The following is a 22,162-nucleotide window of genomic DNA, read 5'->3' as shown; positions in this document are numbered from 1 at the left end:
CCCGCGGACCCGCCCCGGCCTGGGGGAGGGCCTGGGCCCCCTGACCCCCTCGGCGGTGGGATCGGAGGTGCGGGACGGCGGCCCCCTTCTCCCCCCCCCACCGCAACCGCCCTGGTGCCCCACAGCGGAGCTGGGCCGGGCCCGGCGTTCCCGCCAGCCGGGGGCGCCCTGGAGGCCGAGGGGGCGGGGCCTAGGGCGATGCGGCCCCGCCCCCTCGGGCTGCGGCGCCCAGAGCAGTGCATTGTGGGAAACTCCCAGTCCCCGCAGCCGCAGCCGCAGCCGCCGCCGCCGCCGCCGCCCTGGTCCCGGAGAGCGCGCCGCGCCGAGGACCGAGCGCCCGGAGCAGCAGCGTAAGGCCGCGGGGCTCCGGGGCCCGGGGCGCGGGCTGAGACGGGGCGGCCTCGCGGGGCGAGTGGGCGGCTCCCGCCTTGAAGGTCATGGGGGGCGCCTGGCGGGCCCCGCTCTCTCCGGCCCGGCGGCTCCTGGGAGGGGGAGGGGGCACTGGCTGACGTCAGCGCGAACCAAAAATAACGGGGGGCTGCGGGGGGCGCAGACCACCCGCCCTTGGCGAACTCGGCACCCCGCAGCTGGGCGCCCATCCCGAGCGGCAGGGGTCGAGGGGCCGCCGGGGCTCGCGGGAAACGGGGCAGCACCTGGGCTGCTCGCTGGGACACCCTCATCACGCGGCGACCTACAGGTGACCTTCAGGTGTGGTCAGGTTGCCTGACCTGGGTGGAAAACCTGGGCCTCGGCTTCCCAGGTGGGCTCCCTGCCCCCAGTGAGGGGGCTTCTAATCCTCCCAGAGGAGGGGCAGACAGGGGGCGTCCAGATCTTCCGGGAGAGATGGCTCAGACCCAGGCGGTACCCCCAGTGCTCCCAGCACCCCCCAATGGAACACAGGATCTGGGCCCGGCCTTTCCCATAGCCTGGAGCCCCCATCCTCTGCCCGGGACCAGGTTTGAGGGTGCTGGGGCTGACGGACATGGCCTGATCCACCCAGGCTCACACCAGGGGCCCCCCCACAGGCTCAGGAAGGACTCCCTGCCCTTGAACGGCAGCAGGCAAGGCAGGTCTTGGGGTGGGTCCCTGGAGCTGGGGAGGGGCAGGGCCTGTCCCTGCCTGCCCGCCTGGCCTCTCCAGCCGCGGGGCGACACCTCAGGTGTGCTGTATCCCAGTTCCAGCAGCCGAGGGCCCGTTCCCACCCCCTGGCACCAGCGAGCCCAGCCTGGGTTCCTGCCCTGGCACCGCACGCTGCCACGCCCTCCGCTGACCACATGCCTCCTCAGGACCACATACCCTCCCCCCTCAGCCCCCCTTCCCCCGGCCAGATGGAAATTGCACACATAGGAGCAGGACCATTTTGCAGATGACTGGTCTCATCCCGTCCCCCAGTCTGCTTGGGGCAAGCAGGCTCTTCCTGTGCGGTTGGAGGGGCTTCTCGGGGAGCGGTCAGTCGGGGACAGACGGAGAACAGGCCCTGCAAGAAGAGCACCCTGAGTGGGGTCTCCTGGGGCTGTCCAGAGACCTGGGCGGGGCCTCTGTGGGGACAAGATGGTAGGGGCCACCAGGAGGGCTGAGTCTCTTGCCCCGGCCTGACTGTGTCTCTCTCCAGGACTAGATAATGCCCAGGGGTGAGCTGTCCTGAGCCGCTGTGTTCCAGCTACCTGTCCACGCACACCCCACGCAGCCTGCAGCTCCTCCCACCATGGAGTCCCGGGGGAAGCCGACCAGCAGCCCCAAGCCCGACACCAAGGCCCCCCAGGCTGCTGCTGAGCCCAGAGCCCCGCCAGCTGCAGACGGGAAAGCCCCCTCCACTAAGCCCGGGAAGAAGGAGGCCCAAGCAGAGAAGCAAGAGCCTGCGGCGGCCCCCACCCCACCAACCGCCAAGAAGACCCCGGCCAAGGCCGACCCCACCCTCCTCAATAACCACAGCAACCTGAAGCCGGCCCCGGCAGCCCCCAGCAGCCCCGAAGCCACCCCCGAGCCCAAGGGCCCCGGGGACGGGGCTGAGGAGGAGGAAGCCCCCAGCGGGGGCCCCGGGGGCAGAGGCCCTTGCCCCTTTGAGAACTTGACGCCCCTGCTGGTGGCGGGGGGTGTGGCCGTGGCAGCCATGGCCCTAATCCTAGGTGTGGCCTTCCTGGCCCGGAAAAAATGATGGCCGGTGCCCAGGTGGGGGCAGAGCCACTCTGTACAGACCTCAGGAGCGTAGTGCATGCCCAGCTCACGCAGCTACTAGACGTCCCTACCTGTGTAACACATATACGCGCAGCCCCCACACACGCGCAGGCACCGACACGGACCGGCCCCCCGCAATGGAAAGCAAGCCCCCTCGCGGCCCCCAGCACTTCCCCTCCCCGACCGGGGCAGATGTCCCGGCTGGGGCCGTGGTCCGGGGGCGGTGGGGGCAGTGGCCCTCCGGTGTGGCCTGCCTGCCCGCCAGCTGCAGCCATGTCCCCACTGGACACGCTTCCGAGCGCCAGCCGGCCCGAGAGAGGCCCCGGTGGTCCTGTGCACTCCCTGGCAGCGGGGTGCGGACGGGTCCCCAGGGCACAGGCCCAGCCTGTGTGGGGACATTAAAGGGTATGGCTGTTTCACTCTCCCCATTTCTGCTCTTTGTTTGTAGCTGGGCCGGTCCCGGGGTCCACGTGGGTAGGCCCGGCGCCGGGCGACTGAGCCAAGGCCACGCAGCAGCCAAGCTTCCATGCCCCTCGCCCATCACCTGCGCCCCAGCAGGGCCCAGCTTGTGCCCCCGGGGCAGCAGAGGGCTGCCCAGCCTCCCCCCCACTGCGCCCTTTGAGTCTCACTAGCGTATACATGCAATAACCTGTAGAGTAGAGCTGCTTGGAGGGGGCCCGGCACCCATGGGCACCGGCCCGCTGGGCCTGCAGGGACACTGCACCGTGCAGCCCTCGGCGTGGTGGCAGCGGGCGCAGGGGGAGCCTGGCCAGCCGGCTGCTGGGACCCCGGGCCTGAGCACAGGCCGAGTCTGAAATAAACTGTGTTGTGTAACGGCCGGGCTGGTGTCCTCGCCTGCTCGGGGCTGGGAGAGCAGGGCCCACGCAGGGCCGGGCCCCCACCGCCCCACCAGGCTTCCAGGGAGGAACAGGGAGCCTGGGCCCTGACCCTAGGTGGACTCCCAGCCCCAGGCCTGGGCCACCCCGCAGGGCTGGACTTGGGTGCACGGGGCACCTCGCTCCCGGGCTCGGGTCTCTGGCCTGCGGGTGTCTCTCCATCCCTGCCGTGAACACCCCATCTGTGGGGCCCAGACCAGACTGGGGAGGCCAGATTTCCTCCTCCGCGGCCCACAGCTGCCCGAGCCTACCCCAGCTGAGGACTTCAGCTGTGGGCAAGCGGGAGGCGCTGGGCGGGGGGCAAGGCCCCATGGGGCTGCCGTGTCGGGGGCATGCCCTTCCCTTCTCTTCCCGGTACCCACCTCCTTGAGTGGCACTCCCCGGCTGTGTCCCCGCACAGCAGGCCCAGGCAGGTCCAGAGAACCACTTAGAGCGAAAACATGCCGAGCGGCCCTGAAGTCCCGGCCCAGGGATGCCCTCCGGACCCCGCCCACAGCCACCTGCCAGAGCCGGGCCCAGGAGGCAGGGGGCTGCGGAGCAGGGCAGTGGCCCTGAAGTCCAGCGTCCGGCCCACCTGCCCCGCTGAACCAGGGCCACCCCTCGGGCTCGTTGGGTCACCTGCCGCCCTTGGCTGTCCACTCCCTCTCCCCCATCTCCCCATTCTGTGGCTTGTGCCCTAAACCCGAGCAGGTCCCCCTGATGTTCTAGAGAACGTGTGCAGGGCGCAGAGCTCCACCGTCTCTGCCTAGAAGTCCTGCCGCCACCCGCCGCCCTCGTCGGTCCCCCCTGGGGCCGAGCTTGTTTCCAAGCGTTTGCAACTCGAGATACCATCATGATGCCACGTGGGCCCGGTGTCTGGGGTGGGATGCGTGCGCCGCGTGCAGATCTCTGTCGTGGTCAAATCCGCAGAACCCTCCCCAGCCCGGCCGAATCGAGCACACAGCTCAGGCATTAGGCACATGTGTTGCTGCGCGAGGTCCAGAGAGCTAGGAACTTGTGTAGGGCAATCCTGCGGCGTCCGGGTCTGGCCCACGTCCTCCAGGCCCGTCCACACTGCGGCGGGGGTCAGAACACCCTTCCTGGGCTGAGCCACATTGTGAGGTTGCGCCACCGATGGATCCCGTGTCCACTTGGCCCGCAGACCCCTTCCCGCCGCGGGGGACACTGCTGTGAAGGCGGGTGCACACGTGTCCCCACCGCCCTGCGGCCCCATCTGCGCAAATGCACCAGCTGCGGGCCGGCCGCGAGGGACGCGAGGGACACGGGCAGGGCGACACACCACACCCACCCACGCAGGGGAGGCAAAGGCCTCTTCCTGTTGCTTCTGTTTGCTCCCATCTAACGTGCTGCTTTTCACAAAGTTCTCAGCCGCGTGGGTCTTGCCTCGGGTGATTTTTCCCGTTGGTGCGTCTGTTCCTGCCGAGGGAAGGCCGCCTCCCCCGGACTCGGAGGCCCTCTCCGTGTTTTGCACACCACGTCTTGTCACAGGGCAGGTACCTTCACTCTGGCGGGCCGGTGGCTCCTCTCCTGAGCCGGAGGTCCTAAGGGCCCAGTTAATCACACATCACTGCTGCTCCCTTTTCCGTTTACGCCTTGCGATCTCGGGTGGAAGGAACCACACTCTCCTGTTCCAGGCTGACCTCCTTGGCATCTACTCACGTTTAGTAAATGTGCTCTTTCTTTTGTTTATTTTTTTAAGATTTTATTTATTTATTCATAGGAGACAAACACAGAGAGAGACAGAGACCCAGGCAGAAGGAGAAGCAGGCTCCCTGCGGGGGGCCGATGTGGGACTCGATCCTGGGACCCCAGGGTCACACCCTGAGCTGAAGGCAGATGCTCAACCACCAGATGCCGGGAAAGGTTCCTGGCATGGCCCCCCCCACCCATCCCTGCTCCGTCTGGGGCCATTTCCAGAGACAGGAATGAAACCACAGAACCTTCCGACCACAGCATGTGTTTCGGGGTCCCTGTGACCGCAGGTTCACAGGCACCACTCCCGCCCCCCGCAGAGCCCTGTGCCCGGCCCGACCTTACCTGGCCCACCTGGGTGATGAGGTGCCGGGCAGTTGGTCGACGATGCCCCAGGACGCCATGCCCACGAGCCCCACAGCTCAGGACCTCAGCTGTGACCCCTTCCCCCAGGAGGCCTGGACCCTCCCCAGGAGTTAGTCATCCAGACTCGGGCCACTGGCTGCAGAGCCGTCTGACCCCTGAGGCCCCGGGGGGAAGCGCTGATTGCCAGTTGCTCCCCTGCAGCAGCCCATGCCACCCAGGGCTGGGCGTCCCCCTCGACACCTGCCAGGGGCCAGGGGGCCTCAGGGTCTCGGGGCTGATCCTCTAGAATGGGAACCCACTCAGGAAGCGGGAAGATGAGCCAGTGTGACCAGGTAGATACAGAGGGCAACACCCCCAAGGTCACCCGGGGGGACCCCTGCCTAACCCCAGTCACCATGACCTCTGGTGGCCTCTGGCACCGTGCTGTGCAAGTCCCTGCTGTCCACAGGGACCCATGCAGGCAGGACTGCGCCACACCCAGAGTAAGGCTTCTGGTTGCAAGGCCCCACGTCACCACACCTGTCCCCAGGCACGCTGCCCACTCCAACCCCCAAAGACCCAGACCCTTACACATTTGCCAGTGCTGGGAGCTGCTGACACACCCAAACACGCTGCCTGGACTGGCTCGTGCACTCGGGCAACAGCTGTCCTCAGGCTTAGGTGCACACAGGGGACCTGGCCCAGGGGTCTACTGCCCCTGCTTGGGCGGACAGGTCCCCCCGGCAGGCACCCCGCAAGGACCCAAGGGTACAGTGGGGTGCACACCGCCTGTGAGCACAGGTGTGCCCTTGTGCATGCATGCTGCGCTGCGTCACAGGCCCGCTCCCTCTTCCGTCCTCTTAGTGACAGAGGACCGGCCGGGCACCTCCAGCCCCCGGGCCCCATGCATGGGCACCTGGGGGCCTCCCTACGCCCAGCACACTCTCGTGTACCTCGGCCTAGCTGGGCTCTGACCTTGGGCCCGTGGTCTAATCCAGTCTTTCCCACACACACACACAGCTCCTGCCCCCTGAGGCCCTGCCAGTGCCAGGAGCCGCTAGCTCCTGCTTCGCTCAAGACAGGAGGGCCCTGCGGGGTTGAGGGCAGGCAGAGGACAGAGCATTGGGGGCAGGGTGCCCGGGACCGGCACCTCGGTCTCGCCTCCACCCTTTGGGCACTTGTGCCCCATGCCAAAGGCTCCCTAGTCAGAGCAGAGGCTGGCAGGACACCGAGAGAACCTATGGCCTGCTCCCCCACCCTGGAAGCCTGGGGTCCTGGAAGGTGCCCTGTGGGGGCCACGGGCAGGGCGGTCCCTCTACCATCAGCTGGCACCCAAGGCCCCTCCTGGCCTCCCGTCCCTCTAGCCCAAGACTTGGCACCCACCCGTCAGCGGGGACCCACATGCCTACCCACCCGACTGCTCCATCAGTGGAGACACTGCTCCAAATGTGGCGCCTCCCAACAGCACCCTGGTTTCCTGACCAGACTCAGCACCTGGAATCCCCTCAGGAAGTGATACCCCCATTCCTCCAGGGACTCAGCTGAGCCTCAGTGACCCAGATGCCCTGCCTCCCCACAACCACCCTGACCACACTGAACCCATCCAGTCCTCCCCCTCCCTGTGCAGACACCGCAGCCACCCCCTGGCCCCACTCTCCCGCCTGCCCTGGCCCCGGCCTGGCCCCACACTCCTGCCCCTGCACGCCCACCTGTCCCGGGGCCCTGGCCTGGCCCCACACTCCCGCCCCCACTCCCACCTGCCGCCAGGCCCCAGCCTGTCCCCCCACTCCCACCTGCCCCCAGGACCCGGCTTGGCCCCACACTCCCGCCCCCACTCTCCCGCCTGCCCGGGGCCGTGGCACAGCCAGTGCAGTCCTGGCTCCCGGCTGTGCTCCCCGTCCGTGGGGCTCGCGCCCTCCCCCCCGCGGTCAGAGGCTCCCCTGCCGTCCGTCGCTTCGCGAGCCCACGCCCCAGGCCCCCCGGGGCCCCCCCACCCCGCAGGCGCGCTGCCCCGGGCCGAGCGGGTCACCACCTGCAGGGAGGCGCCCACGACCACGACGCGGGGACCCTCGCGCGCGGGCAGCGGTCCTGCCTCTGATTCTCGCTCCCGCCGAGGGCCGAGCCCCGCCCCGCCCGCACCCCGGGGCGCCCCGGACGCCCACCCAGCGGGGCCGGCCAAGCCGCGGCCGGGAAGCCCGCCCTGAGCCGGGCGGGGGGCGGAGGCGGGCAGGAGGCGGGGCGGCGCATGCGCCCGAGGCCGCTGAGGCCCCGCCCCCTGGCGCGTGGTACGTGACCACCCGGGGCCGCCCCGGGCACGCGCAGACGGCGCCGGGCGGGCGGAGCTATGGCGTCCGATCGGCTGCCGAGCCGGCCCGCCTGCCTCCTGGTGGCCAGCGGCGCCGCCGAGGGTGAGGCCCGGGCTCCCGCGGGGGGACGCGGGCCCCGGGGGCTCCGTGCGCCTCCAGCCGCCCGGGGTTCCGAGGAGCCGGCGGGACCCGGGCCTTGGGGCAGGTGCGCCGCGAGCCTGGACCCCCCGTGCCCGCCTGTGCCGGCCGCGCGCACTCCGCAGGCGGAGGAGAGGGATGGGGGGAGGGGGCGGGGAGGGAGGGGGCGCGGACGGGGGGCGGAGGCGGGGGAGGGGACGGGGGGCCGGAGGAGGGGAGGGGGCAGGCGGCGGGGAGGGAAGGGGAGGGGACGGGGGCAGGCGGGGACGGGGGAGGGAGTGGGCGGGGACGGGGGGCAGCGGGGGCGCTGTCCGCCCGCCTGGCGGGGTCCCTGTGCCGAGCCGCGGGGCCCCAAGCGCTGTGCGCACCGGGAGGCTGGGGGAGCCTGGGGGCCGCGGGGCACCCCGGGCGGAGGGGGCGAGGCCGTGAGCAAGGACCTGACCGCAGACCCACGCAGAGCCGGGGGTGACTCGGTGCCCTGGGAGTGATGCCCAAGAACAGGTGCGGGTGGGGTGAGCGGCGGGGCCCAGGGTGGGGGGATGCGGCTAGGAAGCCCCTGGGCCTGAAGTGGGCGGAAGATGGCTGCGAGCCGCCCTGGGGTGCGGGCAGGGCCCGGAGCCCGTGAGCAGAGGGCACGTGTCCGTGGGGCTCGGGATGCGGCCGCACCTGGGGCCCGTCCCTGGCTGAATGCTGGGGGCGGACCTTGCATTTGGTTTGGCCTCCTGGGGAGTGTTGGTGGCCGGGCTGGGGAGAGAGCTCTCCTGGGCTGGGGGGCGGGGGCGAGGTCGGGCCCCAGGACACCCGGGGTGTCAGGGCAGGCTGGCGGCTGCGGGGGGGCCTGCTGTGCCTGCTGTGCCCTCCTGCCCTCCTGCCGCAGGCCCAGTGGCCCCAGCTGTGTTCATCTCACAGGTGTGTCTGCCCCATCCTTCCTGCACTGCTTCACGCTGGCCAGCGCTGCTTTCAACTTGCAGGTGGCCACCCCTGGGGTGAGTAGGGTTGACCAAGGAGTCCCTGCCTTTTGGGGGCGAGGCTGGGAAGACGATCGTCATTCCCCGGGAGGTGTCAGGGCTGAGGGTTAGGACCCCGGTGGCACCATGTGGCTGCACACATGAGCGAGGGTGGCACAGACCTTCCCCAGGGGGCTCTCACCTGTTCTCTGGCGTGGGACTTGGGGGTCGTAGCAGCACACTTGTCACTTTTCATGCTTCCCTTGTCATCCCCAGTGAGACACCTGCTGCTCCTTGGAGGTGGGAGATCGGGGAGCAGCAGGGGGTAGCAGAGCGGGGTGAGGGGGCTGGGCGGCTGGCTGCCTTCGTCCATGAGCCCTGGTCACCATTTCGGGGCCCCGTCAGCACCGCAGTGGGGTGCCCACCACCAACCCGCGCGGCCTCTGGGTGCTCCTGCAGGGGAAGACCATGGACTTCGTGGACGTGAACGAGAGTAATGCCCGCTGGGTGCAGGACTTCCGCCTCAAGGCGTATGCCAGCCCTGCCAAGCTGGAGTCCATTGATGGTGAGGGCCCCAGGGTGCGGAGGCCTTGGGCTCTGGGGTGTGGCCCCCGAGTGCTCCCTCTGCCCCTGATGCACTCAGGGCTTGCCTGGAAGTGCCGGGCCTGTCCAGGCCCACGTCCAGCCCCGAATCCAGGACCCATAGTTCTCCGGGAGAGCAGCTGCTGGCCCGGGGAGACACCAAGAGTCCAGGACGGCTTGTGGGTCCCCGGTCTTAGCCCATGTGGAGAGAAGTGACAGATGGTGGCATCGGGCTGGTCCCAGCCAGTGACCTCGCTCCCTGTCCTCTCCCCGCAGGTGCCCGGTACCACGCCCTCCTGATTCCCAGCTGCCCTGGGGCCCTGGCCGACCTGGCCAGCAGCGGGTCCCTGGCCCGCATCCTCCAGCACTTCCGCTCAGAGAGCAGTATGTGACCTGTGGGACGGGGCTGCGAGGCGGGCCTTGCAGGTTCCTGAGAACCGCGGCTCCGCAGGGCACACACCAGTGCCTGTGTGCGCAGTACCACCCCATGTGCCCTCGCTTGGCCCCCAGGGGGCTGGTGGGGGGGGCGTGCCGGCCTCACTCCTTGTGGGGTTCAGGGTTGAGGTCTGCAGGGCCTGGGAGAAAGGCTGCCCTGTGGAGATGTGGCGGGCCGCCCGAGCCTGGTGTTGGGACGGGGACAGGATGCTCGCTAGGGACAGCGGGCTGCTACTGGGAGCTCCACACAGCGTCCTTTGTCAGGGCAGCAGTGTCCCCCGTTTCCAGCAGGCCTGGACAGAGAGGGATTGTTCACCCGCCCGCCCCCCTCCCGGAGGGCAGTGGGCCGGGAGCCAGCGGGTGGGAGCAGAAGCGGGTGGGAGCAGAAGCGGACTGGGGAGGAACCGAGCCTCACCCCGCCCCTGCTCTCAGAGCCCATCTGTGCTGTGGGCCACGGCGTCGCCGCCCTCTGCTGCGCCACCAACGAGGACCGATCCTGGGTCTTCCAGGGCTACAGTGTCACGGGGGTGAGTGTGACCTGCCCACGTGCCCTCGGGAGGGGGTGAGGTCACGTGCCCAGCCGCTGCCCCCCAGGGCGGGCCTGGCTCTGGATGTGGGGAGGGAAGCACAGGGAGGAGTTGGGGCAACCTTGGGGTGCGGCTGGCGACAGGTTGAGACACGGCTTTTCTGGGTCGAGGAAGCGGTGCTGCCCTCCGGGTGCAGGGCCCCGGGTGTAGGGAGGGTCATAGGACAGCGACCCCATGGGGCTGGTGGGGCGGCCTGGCGGGGGGCGCGGGAGGGGACAGGATAGCGGGGGTGGGGGGCTCAGCCTGAGACCACCTGCCCAGCTCGTTCACGGGCCCCGGGCCCTGGCACGGGTCACCTCGGCACCCCCACCCCCCGGGGAGGCCGCAAGCCCTGACCTGGGGCGGGACCCCTCGCCCCGCAGCCCTCCGTGTACGAGCTTGTCAGGGCGCCCGGCTTTGCCCGCTTGCCCCTGGTTGTGGAGGACTTCGTGAAGGACGCGGGCGCCTGCTTCAGTGGTGAGCCGGGTGGCCTGGAGCTGGGGGGTCGTCGGGGTGTGCCCGGCCGCGGGCCCGCCTGAGGCCTGCGCCCCGGCGCCTCCTGCAGCCAGTGAGCCCGACGCCGTGCATGTGGTGCTGGACCGCCACCTGGTCACCGGCCAGAACGCCGGCTCCACCGTCCCCGCCGTGCAGAACCTGCTCTTCCTCTGTGGCAGCCGGTGAGGGCAGGATGGGGGCCCTGGAGGGGCCTGGGGGGCCCTGGGCGGGCTCCTGCCTCCTGACCAGCCCTTCCCCGGAACCGGCCATCCTGCAGGAAGTGACATGGCTTCCCGCTGAGCCGGCTGCCTGCCAGTGACGCCGACGCCGCCCCCAGATACCCGCCAGCCTGTGTTCCTCAGCCTCGGGGCCGCCTCCACAGTGGCCCTGAGAATGACCCTCAGGGCCCCCGGCCTGCCCCGTGGGACTGTTGGAGGCCCCCACGTGTCCGCCCTGAGGGCTGTCGACGCTGGGGGACGGGTTGGCCTCCCAGCCCCGGGACACATCCTTTCCTCGGCGAGGGGCCGTCAGGGGGTCTTAAGAGTCCAGGTGAGCTTAGCACGGGGAGCCGGTCCCAGTGAGCCAGCTGTGGGGGTCGTGTTGTGGGGTCGTGGCCCCCGGTCTTCCTGCACGCTGGGTGGTGGGTCCCTCACCCACACCTGCCCCGTCAGCCGGACTGAGCGGCCCCAGGATCCTGTCTGGTGCGGTGAGGACAGTGCCCCCTGCTGCCCCCGTTCCTGTGGGTGCTGGGGGACAGCTGTGCCCCAGGCTGGCGCTGGTGCTGGCACAGCGCTCGTTGCTTGCCCAAGATGAGGGGGCGTCCTGTGGACTCAGCTGGGGCTCCAGCCCAGCCTGCTGCCCCCTGAAGGAGCTGCCCTGGTTTTCATCCTTGCTGGGCGTGTCGTGGGCGTGTTGTTTCAAAGTGTGACAGCGACACGTGGGGCCAGCGTGGACTGGACGTCAAGGGATGTGTTTGACAGGATCCGCCCTGCTGAAGCTGGCTGGCCCATGAAGAAGCCAGACCTCCGTCCACCCACAATATCCAGGAAATCCAGAGTGGATGTCAGGGGGGGAGGGGGACAGGAAGCCTCCTCTTGGTGACGGGAGCCTGTTAAAGCTGGGCATCAGGGCGCCCGTGCAGCTCCACGTTGGGGTGGTGGGTTTGTGTCCCACATGGGGTGTAGAGATTACTTTAGAAAATAAAACTTTTTAAAGAATTTGCGAGAACGTGAACAGGGGGTGAGGGAGAGGGAGAAGCAAGCTCCCCGCGAGCAGGGAGCCCGATGAGGGGCTCAATCCCAGGACTCTGGGGGTCATGACCTGAGCTGAAGGCAGATGCTTAGGCCTGCCAAATAAACTCAATTTGGGTGTCTGCGGGGTCCGTTTAAGTCACCAGCTTGTACGTATGGGTGGGACGGACTTCCAGGTCCTAGGGTGCAGCCTGCTGACCAGCTGGTCCCCCACCTGCCTGTGAACTGTGGGCCAGGAGCAGCCAGGGGCACAAAGCCCCACCCGGTTCTCCTGGATGCCCGGCCGCCCCCTGCACACCCTGGGGTGGTGCTCAGCACAGGCTGGGCCTGCTGGGGGGCTGACTGCGCCCACGGTGGGTTCTCTCCCTGGAGCCCACCCCACTACTGAGATGCTCCTGCCCTCGGCGAGATGGTGCTCTGACCCCAGAGCCAATCCCAGCCCAGGCTGGGGGCCCTGGCTGCCCTGCAGTGGGACTCGGGGAGGCCCGCCTGGCATTCTCCACACCTGGAGGCCAGACAGACGGTCCCCAGCACCGGTCTGCTCTGTTCTAGAACAGGCTGGCCCTGGGTAGCCTGGGGGGGGGGGGGGGCGGGGTGCTAGGGGCAGACCACCGTCACGGCCCCCAAGCCTTCCCAGCACAGCCAGGGCACCCCGGGCCATCCCCACACAGGGGCGCAAGGGCTGGAGCCACTGGTCAGGCACCTGCAACGTCCAGGCTGCTGCCCAGCAGAGGCTGATGGCCCAGGGGAGGCGCGGTCACGGCCTGGGTCACCCCAGCCAGAGCCAGACGGGAACATAGCACAAGAAAAGTGACTGCTTTAATCAGTTAGCAAAATTTCACATAGAATCTGATCCATCCCTGCCCCGATTGGTAGAAAATGCAGAATCCTCACAAGGCGCGTGCGCGCAGCCCCAATTCCACACAGGTCCACGGTCCTGCTCGGCCACGGCGCTATTTCCCATTCTCTGCGCTGAACATGCGGTCCTAGAATGCGAGGGTGACAGATGCAAGAACCGCGCACCCGCCCCTACCGGGGCCACAGCAGACAGGGGCCAGCAGCCCCGCTATGCGCCCAGGGGCCACCCCCGGAACCCTCAGGCCCTGCAGCCTGGGCGCTCACCATCAGCATGCGCTCAAGCTTCACGGCGTCAGCAGCAAACTTGCGGATGCCGTCCGACAACTTCTCCACAGCCATCTGGTCCTCGTTGTGCAGCCAGCGGAAGGCCTTTTCATCCAGGTGAATCTTCTCCAGGGTGCTGGCCTGGGCTGGGGGACCGGGCGCCTGAGCCTCCCTCACCCCACCCCGCGGGGCGCCCTGGGAGATGGGGGTGAAGCGGCCACCCCCGGGGAGCGGAGGGCTTACCCGCCTTGGCCGACAGCACGGGGGTCAGCTGGCTGTGGTCCTTGAGCAGCTCCCCCAGCAGCTTGGGCGAGATGGTGAGGAAGTCGCAGCCCGCCAGTGCTTTGATCTCGCCTGTGTTGCGGAAGGAGGCACCCATGACAATGGTCTTGTAGTCAAACTTCTTGTAGTAGTTGTAGATCTTGGTGACGCTCTTCACTCCTGGGGCGACACACGGTGTTCAGGGTTCCTGCCCGGCCTCTGGGTCGGCGGCCGCGGAGTCGCCCTCGGGGCTGCCGTCCCCCCGCTGCGCTGGGGTACTCACCGGGGTCCTCCAGAGGCTCGTAGGACTTCTTGTCCGTGTTGGCCACGTGCCAGTCGAGGATGCGACCCACGAAGGGGGAGATGAGTGTGACTCCCGCCTCGGCGCAGGCCACAGCCTGGGCGAAGGAGAAGAGCAGCGTCATGTTGCAGTGGATGCCGTGTCGCTCCTCCAGCTCCCTGAGGACACAGCGCAGGTGTGAGCGAGGCTGCGGGCTGCACGGCGTTCCGCGAGCGTGGACAGGCCCTGTTCAGTCCGGGCCTGCCGGCCGTACAGCCAGAACCGAGCCGCCCCCCGCAGCACGGGCGCTACGCTCGGCCCGGCGACAGCGACCAGAGACCGCGGAGTCCCTTCTGACCACCCCGCTTCCCCCGGACAGGTTCACGGGGACCTGCAGCCATGGCCACACCGTGCCGTTCCAGAAGCCCTGCCGCGGGGAATGGGGACGGGGGGCACCCTGCCAGTGCCAGCCCTCCCAGGGCCCGTGTGCCCGGGCCTCGGCAACTGCACAGGGCTGACTGGACGGGAAGTGGCTGGGGCAACGCTCTGGGAGGGGCTTCCTTGTGAGTGGGAGGCAGAACACGGACGTGGGCCAGCAGCCTAGGAGTCCCCCAGGCTGAGACCGGGATGCCACCCCACAAAGCCGCAAAAGCCATGGGACAGGTTAGCAGCAACACGGGCCACGCGGCTGTCCACACAGAGCTCTGGTCTCCGGGCGGCCGCCAGCTCCGTCACCACCAGGCCGCTCGGCGCCACCACCAGGCAAGGACGTGTCCCCAGCCATCCTTCCCGCCCCGCACCACCTGGCAGCCAACGTGGGACGCTTCCTCAGCAAAGCTGCGCACCTGCTGACCCTGCTGCCGAGTGCGTGCAGCCTCACGAGCCGGTGGCCGCAGCCCAGGAGCAGCTCAGACAGGCCCCCCCCCGCGCTGAACTGGCCCTCAGTGTGGCAGCCTGAGGGACTGCTGGCAGCAGTGCCCGCAACCCTGGCATTTGCCACCCCCTGCAAGTTTCCGTGGCGGGGCAGTGTCTTTTCAGCAGGCCTCTGCCACCCTGATTTCTCCACTCGGGGACTGAAGACACCGTGCTGGAGTGACGAGCTGCTGCAGGGCTCCAGGGCAGGGAAGGGCGCCGGCCAGCCCAATGCGCTACCTCGGTGTCAGTAACAAGGTCTACGAGTCTCAAAAAGTTTTCCCCATCGCTGCTGACAAAAATAAGTACCCAAGTATTGGGAAGAGTGCGTACGGCTGCAGATGACACAGCCGGGGACACCGGAGCAGCTCCTCGGGCGGCCGAGCAGGAGGGACGGGCACAGCAGCCCCGCTCCCATGGACGCGCCCACGTGTCTGATGTTCACCGCAGCGCTCTCCGGGCCGACCCAGGGACGGGAACAGACACGTGTCCACTGAAACGTGAGTGGACACACAAAACGGGGTGCGGATGCAGCGGCACGTCAGCGTCAACAGGGACGCCACCTGGACACACAGCAGCACGTGTGCAAATCTCCTCACTGTGCCGAGGGAGGGGGCCCGAGCCAGGGCGAGGGTGAGGTGGGCCGAGTGGATGCACGGCGGGGGCAGAGAGGCTCACTGACAGCCGTCAGGTGGCCGGGCCGGCCAAGAACACGGACGACCGCCCGTCCCTGCGCTCCCCACGGTGGCCAATGAGAGCTGGCTCTGTGCTCCCCATGGTGGTGAGCCGGCCCGACGTGGGTCTCTGCGCCGAGGAGGAAATGTGCCGCAGCCGCGCAGCCCCAGCCCCGGGACGGGAACCCCGACAGGCGGTCCCCACAGGGGTACTTACTTCCCAGCCTGAATGCCCTCCCAGGTAGACGAGAGCTTTATGAGGATGCGGTCCTTGCTGATCCCAGCTTCCTTGTAGAGCTCGATGAGCCGCCGCGCTCGGGCCACCATGGCGTCCTTGTCGAACGACAGCCTGTGCGAACAAGGGGCCACGCCCAGCACGAGCCCACCTCACACTCACACTCCTCCCCGGGTTCACGCGCAAACAGCAGCACCGGCCCGGTTCTTGGGGAGGAGACCGGCGCTCCACCTGCCACTTCCGCCCCCACATTCTTACCTGGCGTCCACTTCTGTGGACACACGGCCTGGAATCTTCTTTAATATTTCTGCTCCAAACAACACAAAAAGCTTATCGATAGCATTTTTAATCTGTTCCTCTTGCGACCTGAAATTCAAGGGAAAAAAACTAGGTCAAAAGCTTTTCGGTTTAAACGCACAGGATTCCGTGGAACAAATTCTCTCATTCCTTAGCGGCAAATTCCTTTCCCTTCATCTTTTGTCCACACGGTAGAACACACAGAGCCTAAAATTCAGCATTTTAACCGCGCCCAGGAGTGCAGCTCAGGGCATTCAGGGATGCTGACAGCGTGCAGCCATCCCACCATCTGTCTCCGGAACCTTTCATCATTCCAAGCTGAATCCCTCCATGCGTGGCACTTGACAAACGTCCTTTCAATCCCTTGAAGCTGCCTGGGCCCTGAGGAGGTGGGTGAAGCGCCCCGAGGTATTCCACGATGGTCCCCCATCCGGGGTCCTCGCTAGCCCGATGCACAGGGGCGGGCTCCAGCCTGCGCGTCATGGGCAGGCGTCACTAAGGGCCACCACCCTGTCACCTGATGCCAAAAGCACCGAGGCCTTGCTGATGCCGTGGGGCACAAGATCAAGGGTCTGGAAGAGGTAAAGGGAACCGGCCGCTTGGGCTGTGTGCAGCGCGGGGCAGGTCCCGGCAGGCGCACAGCCCCGTGGAGACCTAAAGTCATCAGGAAAAGGCACAGAGGGCAGGGAGGGCCGGTCTGTGGCTGTCTGGGGCAGGAGCAGGGCCAGACTGTGAATGGCCAGGAACATTCTAGACTCGATTGTGGTCGTGGCTGCACTGCTGAAAAAATTTACCAGAACAAACTGAACAGCGCACTTGGCGAATCTCACTGCAGCAAAGCTGTTAGGAGATAATGAGATGACCGCGAGCAGGTCGGTGGTTGCTGGCCCCTGGGCGATATCTTAGCTGGGGGGCGCTTACAGGGGTACACGTGCCTGCAAACCACATTCACTGAACTGGACATTTGCGAGTATGCAGGTTGACTACATGCAAATAACACTTGGATAAAACTTGGGCAGCCCGGGTAGCTCAGCGGTTTAGTGCCACCGACAGCCCAGGGCGTGATCCTGGAGACCCGGGATTGAGTCCCACGTCAGGCTCCCTGCATGGAGCCTGCTTCTCCCTCTGCCTGTGTCTCTGCTTCTGTCTCTGTCTCTCTCTCAATTAAATAAATAAAACCTTTAAAAAAAAAAAAAACTCAACAGGACGCCCCCAGCTCCCCTTCCTCGAGAACTGATGCGCAGCGAGGGAGAGGGAGATAACGCCCAGGGGCCAGGCTGGCCCACCGGCCCGCCCCAGCTCACCCGCCCAGCCTCCTGCCGTAGGCGATGGCCTCCTCCACCAGCTGCTGGTAGGCAGGCATCTGCGCTGCAGCCAGGATCAGGGACGGGTTGGTGGTGGCATCCTGTGGCTTGTACTCGTCGATGGCTGGGGAAACAATTTTGGAAAGCAGGAGTAAGTGGAGCGTTGCTTCTGCCCAGAAATCCTTGGCGAGTCCCCTGTGGGCCCTACACCCATGACAGAGCCAAGCACACTTTCCAGCCAGCAGCAGCCACACTTCACACATATCTCCCCGTCCCAAAGTCTGTTTGCACAACACAACCGCCACCCAGATGCCGGCCAGAGGCCAGACGCGCCCCGTGGGAGCGGACGTTCCCACCATGGGGTGAGGCGGGCACGCGGCCTCCTCCCATCTTGGCAGCTCTCTCCTAGTGACCAGGCCGGCGAGGACAGGAAACCAGGGGAGCTCCACTCGCAGGCTCGCCGACCAGAGGCCGTCACAGCAAAGCCTGCCCATGGCCACTCACCCTCACCACTTCTCCAGACCAGGAGCTGGCTCAGTAAATCCATTTGGCAAATTCATATTTGCAAAGTATCTTTTGATGACAAAACTACAGTGACGGAGAACAGATAGGCGGCCGCCAAGAACAGGGAAGGGGGGTAGCTCTCGGGAGCACGAGGGACACCTCTGTCCTCGCTGTCCTGGTGGCTCCAAGTCTATACATGTTGTAACACCACTGCAGGAAGTGCCACGCCCCACCCCCACTCAGGTTTCAAAATGGAGAACGGAGCCATGCCCGCAGCCCGTGAACAGTGTCCTGCTACGGCCACGTTCCCGGTTCCAACATCACACGGCCACGTACAACGTCACCACTGGGGGACAGCAGGAGAAGAGTCTGAAGTTTCCCTGCACCCCTCCCCATTCTTCATTCTCTCTTTTAAGTCCTTTTTATTAAAAAGGATTTATTTATTTGTTTGTTTGTTCATTTATTTTAGATGGGGGAAGAGCAGAGGGAGAGAGAATCTCAAGCCGACTCCCTGCTGAGCGAGTTGCCTGATGTGAGGTTCATCCCAGGGCTCTCAGATCATGATCTGAGCCAAAATCAAAACTCCACCACTTAACCCACTGAGTCACCTAGGAGCCCTTTAGTTCAGGTCTTGATCTCAGGGTCAGGAGTTCAGGCCTCACACTGGGCGTGGAGCCTACAAGAAAGACAGCAAGCAAGCAAAGAAAGAAAGGAAGGAAAGAAAAGAAAATGCTCTGGAGCAGTGTTTATGCAGGCACGTCAAAACTCATGGAGGAAGGCTCTGAATGGCGCCTTTTGTTACATAAAAATCAGACCTTGGGGGGGGGATCCCTGGATGGCTCAGTGGTTTAGCACCGCCTTCAGGCCCGGGGTGTGATCCTGGAGACCCCAATCGAGTCCCACGTCAGGCTTCCTGCATGGAGCCTGCTTCTCTGCCTGTGTCTCTGCTGTGTGCGCGTGCTCTCTCTCTCATGAATAAATAAATAAAATCTTTAAAAAAATAAAAATAAATAAAAATCAGACCTTGATAAGGTTGACTTTTGATAAACTTAACAAAACTAATACTCAACTGGGGTCAACAGATGGGCTTCAGGATCCAGGAACCTTTAAATTGAATGTGAAGTGGGGGGTGGCATTGCTCTGGGGAGAGTGTCCATGGCTTTGCTGATACTGTCCACGTGACCTATGACTCGCCAAAGGTAAGAGCTTTCAGTTCATAAAATGACCACAAAACCAAACGCTCAAGTTAACAACTATGCAATGTTTATGGGTGTATGCTAACGTTTTTTTACAAAGTGCTAATATTCATTAAAAAATAAAAACGCGGGGGATCCCTGTGGGGCTCAGCGGTGGAGCATCTGCCTTTGGCCCAGGACGTGACCCCGGGGTCCCGGGATCGAGTCCCACATTGGGCCCCCTGCAGGAAGCCTGCTTCTCCCTCTGCCTGCCTCTCTGCCTCTCTCTGAGTCTTGGGGAAAAAAAAATCTAAGATCTATCACTTACTAGTCTGCAAGAAATCCGTAATACTCCGTCACCTATATGGATACTGAGAAATAGGCTGAGACTCCGTTTCCAAGGGCATTTCCATATTCCATTATAACTGGGGCACATCAAACTTCCCTGGAAGCTCGTTAATGCTTCTTAATGGCCTTGTCTCCGAAGATCTGACCCTGGACAGATACAAGTGTCGGTCTTTGCGACAAGCAGTGCAGATGCCATTAGTGGGCCTGTACGAGGACCACCGGGTTGATGGAAAATCAACTCAGGGAGTCAACAGGAGGCAGATTAACACTCAAACTTCATTAACTGGGCAGCCCTGGTGGTGCAGTAGTTTAGCGCCGCCTGCAGCCCGGGGTGTGATCCTGGAGACCTGGGATCGAGTCCCACGTCAGGCTCCCTGCGTGGAGCCTGCTTCTCCCTCTGCCTGTGTCTCTGCCTCTCTCTCTCTCTCTCTGTGTCTCTCATGAATAAATAAATAAAATCTCAAAAAAATAATAATAAAAATAAAAAACACCAGTACCTAGGCTTAGAGATTTCTAAAAATGGAGGAGGGGGGGAGCAAGCCGGCCTCCAAGTCCCCTTCCTGGGGAGAAACCGCAGGAAAGCATCCAGACCAAGGCTCCGTCAACCAAGCAAAGATGTTAAATGATTCTAAGCGTCAGGAAGAGGGAAAGGCACGGAGGCGGGCGCTGCCCACTCGGCGGCCCCGGTATGCAGGGCGCAGGGCGGGGCGGCGGGGCCGGGCTCCGTGGGCTCCGTGGGCTCCGCGGGTCCGGCCGAGCCAGGCCCCTCCGCGCCGGCCCCGCCCTCCGCGGGCTGGACGCTCCGCCGTCCTGCGGGCGCCGCCAAGGAGGAACTCGCCTGTTTCCCAAGCCGCCGTGAGCGGGCAGAAAAGGGAGGAAGTGGGCCCCGCGGCTTGCCCCGCCGCCGCCTCGCTCTCACGCCGGCCCTGAAAATCCGGTTTGTTCAGCGCGGGGCCGACCGGGGCGGGCGGCGGCCGCAGCCGCTCCGCTTCCCGCCGCAGCCCCCTCGCCCCGGCACCCGGGGCGCGCGCAGCCCCTGCCTCCGGCCGCCCCGCGCGGGCCTGCGCAGGCCACACTCCGCGGGACGGGGCGGGCGCGCGGCCTGAGGCCCCTGCAGCCCCCGCGCCCCCGCCGCGCCCCCGCCGCGCCCCCGGGAGCCCCCGCCCTCCCCGCGCCCCGGCCCCGCCCCCACCGGGCCCGCCCGCAGCCCGGCCCGCCGCCGCGCGCCTCACCGTGGAAGTCGCCCGTGTCGGCCACCACGGTGGTAACCTGCTTGAGCTGGTCCAGCGCGCTCTCCATCCTCTGCCGCTTCACCGGCGACCCCGACATGGCGAAGCGGAGGCCGAGAGCCGCGGCCCACAATGCCCCGCGCCGCCGCCGCGCCAGCCAATCCGGGAGCGGCGCGGGAAGGCGGGGCCGCGGCGCTTCCGCCCCGGGCCACGCCCCCGCCCGAGGCCACGCCCCCGCCGCGACCGGACCAATCAGAGGACGGCTGCCGCGGAGCCGCGCTCGCCCGGGAGCCGAGGGTTCTCAGACCGGGCACCTGCCGTGCGGGCCCCGGGGCGATGCGCCCCCGCCCCGAGCTGCGCGGCCCGCAGGGCGCTGTACCCCCCCAGGGCGCTGTACCCCCCCGAGCAGTGCGGACCTCCCCAGGGTGCTGTACCCCCGGGGCGCTGTACCCCCCCGAGCAGTGCGGGCCGCCCAGGGCGCTGTACCCCCAGAGCCGTGTGGCCCCCAGAGCAGTGCAACCCCCAGGGCGCTGTACCCCCCCAGGGCACTGTATCCCCCGAGCCGTGCGGCCCCCAGAGCAGTGCAACCCCCAGGGCGCTGTAACCCCCAGAATGCTGTACCCCTCAGAGCAGTGTGGGCCCCAGGGCAGTGTACCCCCCAGAGCTGTGTACCCCCCCAGCAGTGTGGCCGCCCCAAGCCCTGCACCCCCTTGCCAGAGTGATGGGACCCTGCAGTGATGCTCCCCAGCCACCCACCCTGACTTGGATCCCCGACGGGGCGCCCCATCACCTCCCGCTCAAAAAGGCAGAGGGGCCTGCAGGGAGGCCGGAGGCGGGCCCACCGAGGCCTTAACACAGATCCCGGGCGAGCAGATCCTCAGGCCGAACCTGGGCCATGACCCAGCGAGTCCCGCAGGAGCTGCCGGCCCACGGCTCGCAAAACATGAGTCCGGGGGACGCAGGCTGCCTGCAGGGCGTGTGCAGGGCAAGGACTGCAGGCTGGGTGGGCCCGAGTCCCTGCACCCCGGTCCTCATGGGACTGCCGGCCCGGGACACACCCCTGCCCTCACCCCTGGCCTCGCCCTGGCCTTGGCCTCCATCCTGCACTGGGACAAACACACCAATCGCCTCGGAAGGAGCCATCTGGAGATGGGCACCCTGCGGTCTCATCTTCTGAACTGATCAAGGGCCACAGGATGGATCCCTTCCTTGTCGTCGACTCCAGGAATCTGTCCCAAATAAGGAACACTGAGTTCAGGAGGTGTCCCAAGGGCACTGCGTGCAAAATCCGCCCCAGGAAGCCAAACTGCTGGGTTTTACGGGCAATGTCCGTTTAACTAGTGTCTAGTTCTTTATATGTTCTGGACCATGTTTTTTTGTCCAACGTGTATGTATTGTGGGTATTTTCTCTACGTCTGTGGCTTACCTTTTCATTTTCTTTTCTTTCTTTTTTTAAGATTTTATTTATTCATGAGAGACGCGGAGAGACAGAGGCAGAGACACAAGCAGAGGGAGAAGCAGGCTCCTCACAGGCAGCCTGACTCAGGACTTGATCCCAGAACCCCAGGGTCACACCCTGAGCCCAAGGCAGACGTTCAACCGCTGAGCCACCCAGGGGCCCCGCCTTTTCATTTTCTTAACAGCAGGGCCAGACCCAGGAGATGGGAGTGCATGGGCTGCCCAGGCACCCAGAGGGTGGTCGCTGCTCACTCCCTCTCTGCTTTTCCCCCCACGTGTGCCCCACGTGTGGCCAGGCAGGGGCAGGGAATGGGAGGCTCCAGGGAAGGACTGGCTTGTTTGCCTGCAGAGACCCTGACCTGCTGACCTTGTGCTGACACTCGCCCTCCCTTGACCAAGGCCAGCAAGGGCTCAGCATGTTTTCAATTCTACGGGGTGAGGACAGAGGATGCGTGTGCGCGTCCACACACAGCAGGCAGTTCCCTGGAGGCAGGAACCTCATGGACCCTTTTTTGCAGATGCAGAGACAGTGGCAC

The 22,162-nt window shown here is 66.0% G+C and overlaps 3 protein-coding genes across 6 annotated transcripts; 2 read left to right on the top strand and 1 right to left on the bottom strand.

Annotated features, from left to right (window-relative positions):
* The first annotated feature begins 235 nt into the window (after window positions 1-235).
* Window positions 236-2,599, top strand: CEND1 (cell cycle exit and neuronal differentiation 1). 3 transcript variants are annotated; one of them, XM_041773301.1, is made up of 2 exons: window positions 236-350; window positions 1,613-2,599. In XM_041773301.1, the coding sequence occupies exon 2, from the start codon at window positions 1,706-1,708 to the stop codon at window positions 2,153-2,155; it is 450 nt and encodes a 149-aa protein (XP_041629235.1). In that variant the 5' UTR covers window positions 236-350; window positions 1,613-1,705; the 3' UTR covers window positions 2,156-2,599. The 3 variants fall into 3 exon arrangements, with proteins under 3 accessions (XP_041629235.1, XP_041629236.1, XP_041629238.1); XM_041773302.1 differs by lacking the exon at window positions 236-350 and adding an exon at window positions 413-697; XM_041773304.1 differs by lacking the exon at window positions 236-350 and adding an exon at window positions 413-760.
* Window positions 2,600-7,420: 4,821 nt separating this feature from the next.
* GATD1 (glutamine amidotransferase class 1 domain containing 1) lies at window positions 7,421-11,794 on the top strand. Of its 2 annotated transcripts, XM_041722205.1 has the most exons (8): window positions 7,421-7,516; window positions 8,462-8,538; window positions 8,959-9,064; window positions 9,358-9,465; window positions 9,949-10,043; window positions 10,466-10,559; window positions 10,648-10,759; window positions 10,855-11,794. In XM_041722205.1, the coding sequence occupies exons 1-8, from the start codon at window positions 7,453-7,455 to the stop codon at window positions 10,859-10,861; spliced, it is 663 nt and encodes a 220-aa protein (XP_041578139.1). In that variant the 5' UTR covers window positions 7,421-7,452; the 3' UTR covers window positions 10,862-11,794. The 2 variants fall into 2 exon arrangements, with proteins under 2 accessions (XP_041578139.1, XP_041578140.1); XM_041722206.1 differs by lacking the exon at window positions 10,855-11,794 and having other exon boundaries at window positions 10,648-10,763.
* An 830-nt stretch (window positions 11,795-12,624) lies between these two features.
* TALDO1 (transaldolase 1) lies at window positions 12,625-20,328 on the bottom strand. The gene is made up of 8 exons (XM_041722204.1): window positions 20,172-20,328; window positions 16,913-17,036; window positions 15,570-15,677; window positions 15,294-15,425; window positions 13,494-13,669; window positions 13,193-13,390; window positions 12,950-13,095; window positions 12,625-12,813 (listed from the first exon to the last, which is right to left on the bottom strand). Exons 1-8 carry the CDS (start codon window positions 20,266-20,268, stop codon window positions 12,781-12,783), a joined length of 1,014 nt encoding a protein of 337 aa, XP_041578138.1. The 5' UTR covers window positions 20,269-20,328; the 3' UTR covers window positions 12,625-12,780.
* Between the last annotated feature and the right edge of the window lie 1,834 nt (window positions 20,329-22,162).

The sequence above is a fragment of the Vulpes lagopus genome, chromosome 11, assembly GCF_018345385.1.
Source record: "Vulpes lagopus strain Blue_001 chromosome 11, ASM1834538v1, whole genome shotgun sequence".
NCBI classification, from domain to species: Eukaryota; Metazoa; Chordata; class Mammalia; order Carnivora; family Canidae; genus Vulpes; species Vulpes lagopus.
Note: the sequence above shows the minus strand (reverse complement) of the source record. Positions and strands in the feature narration are given on the sequence as shown.

Excerpts from the sequence above, each read along its gene's own strand:
- CEND1 (XM_041773301.1), top strand. The coding sequence starts at position 1,706 with ATGGAGTCCCGGGGGAAGCCGACCAGCAGCCCCAAGCCCGACACCAAG.
- GATD1 (XM_041722205.1), top strand. The coding sequence starts at position 7,453 with ATGGCGTCCGATCGGCTGCCGAGCCGGCCCGCCTGCCTCCTGGTGGCC. Across the intron at positions 7,517-8,461 it reads GGCCAGCGGCGCCGCCGAGG|GTGTGTCTGCCCCATCCTTC; the intron begins GTGAGGCCCGGG and ends TTCATCTCACAG. Across the intron at positions 10,044-10,465 it reads AGGGCTACAGTGTCACGGGG|CCCTCCGTGTACGAGCTTGT; the intron begins GTGAGTGTGACC and ends CTCGCCCCGCAG.
- TALDO1 (XM_041722204.1), bottom strand. The coding sequence starts at position 20,268 with ATGTCGGGGTCGCCGGTGAAGCGGCAGAGGATGGAGAGCGCGCTGGAC. Across the intron at positions 13,670-15,293 it reads GAGGGCATTCAGGCTGGGAA|GGAGCTGGAGGAGCGACACG; the intron begins GTAAGTACCCCT and ends CTGTGTCCTCAG. Across the intron at positions 13,391-13,493 it reads CGAGCCTCTGGAGGACCCCG|GAGTGAAGAGCGTCACCAAG; the intron begins GTGAGTACCCCA and ends GTGTCGCCCCAG.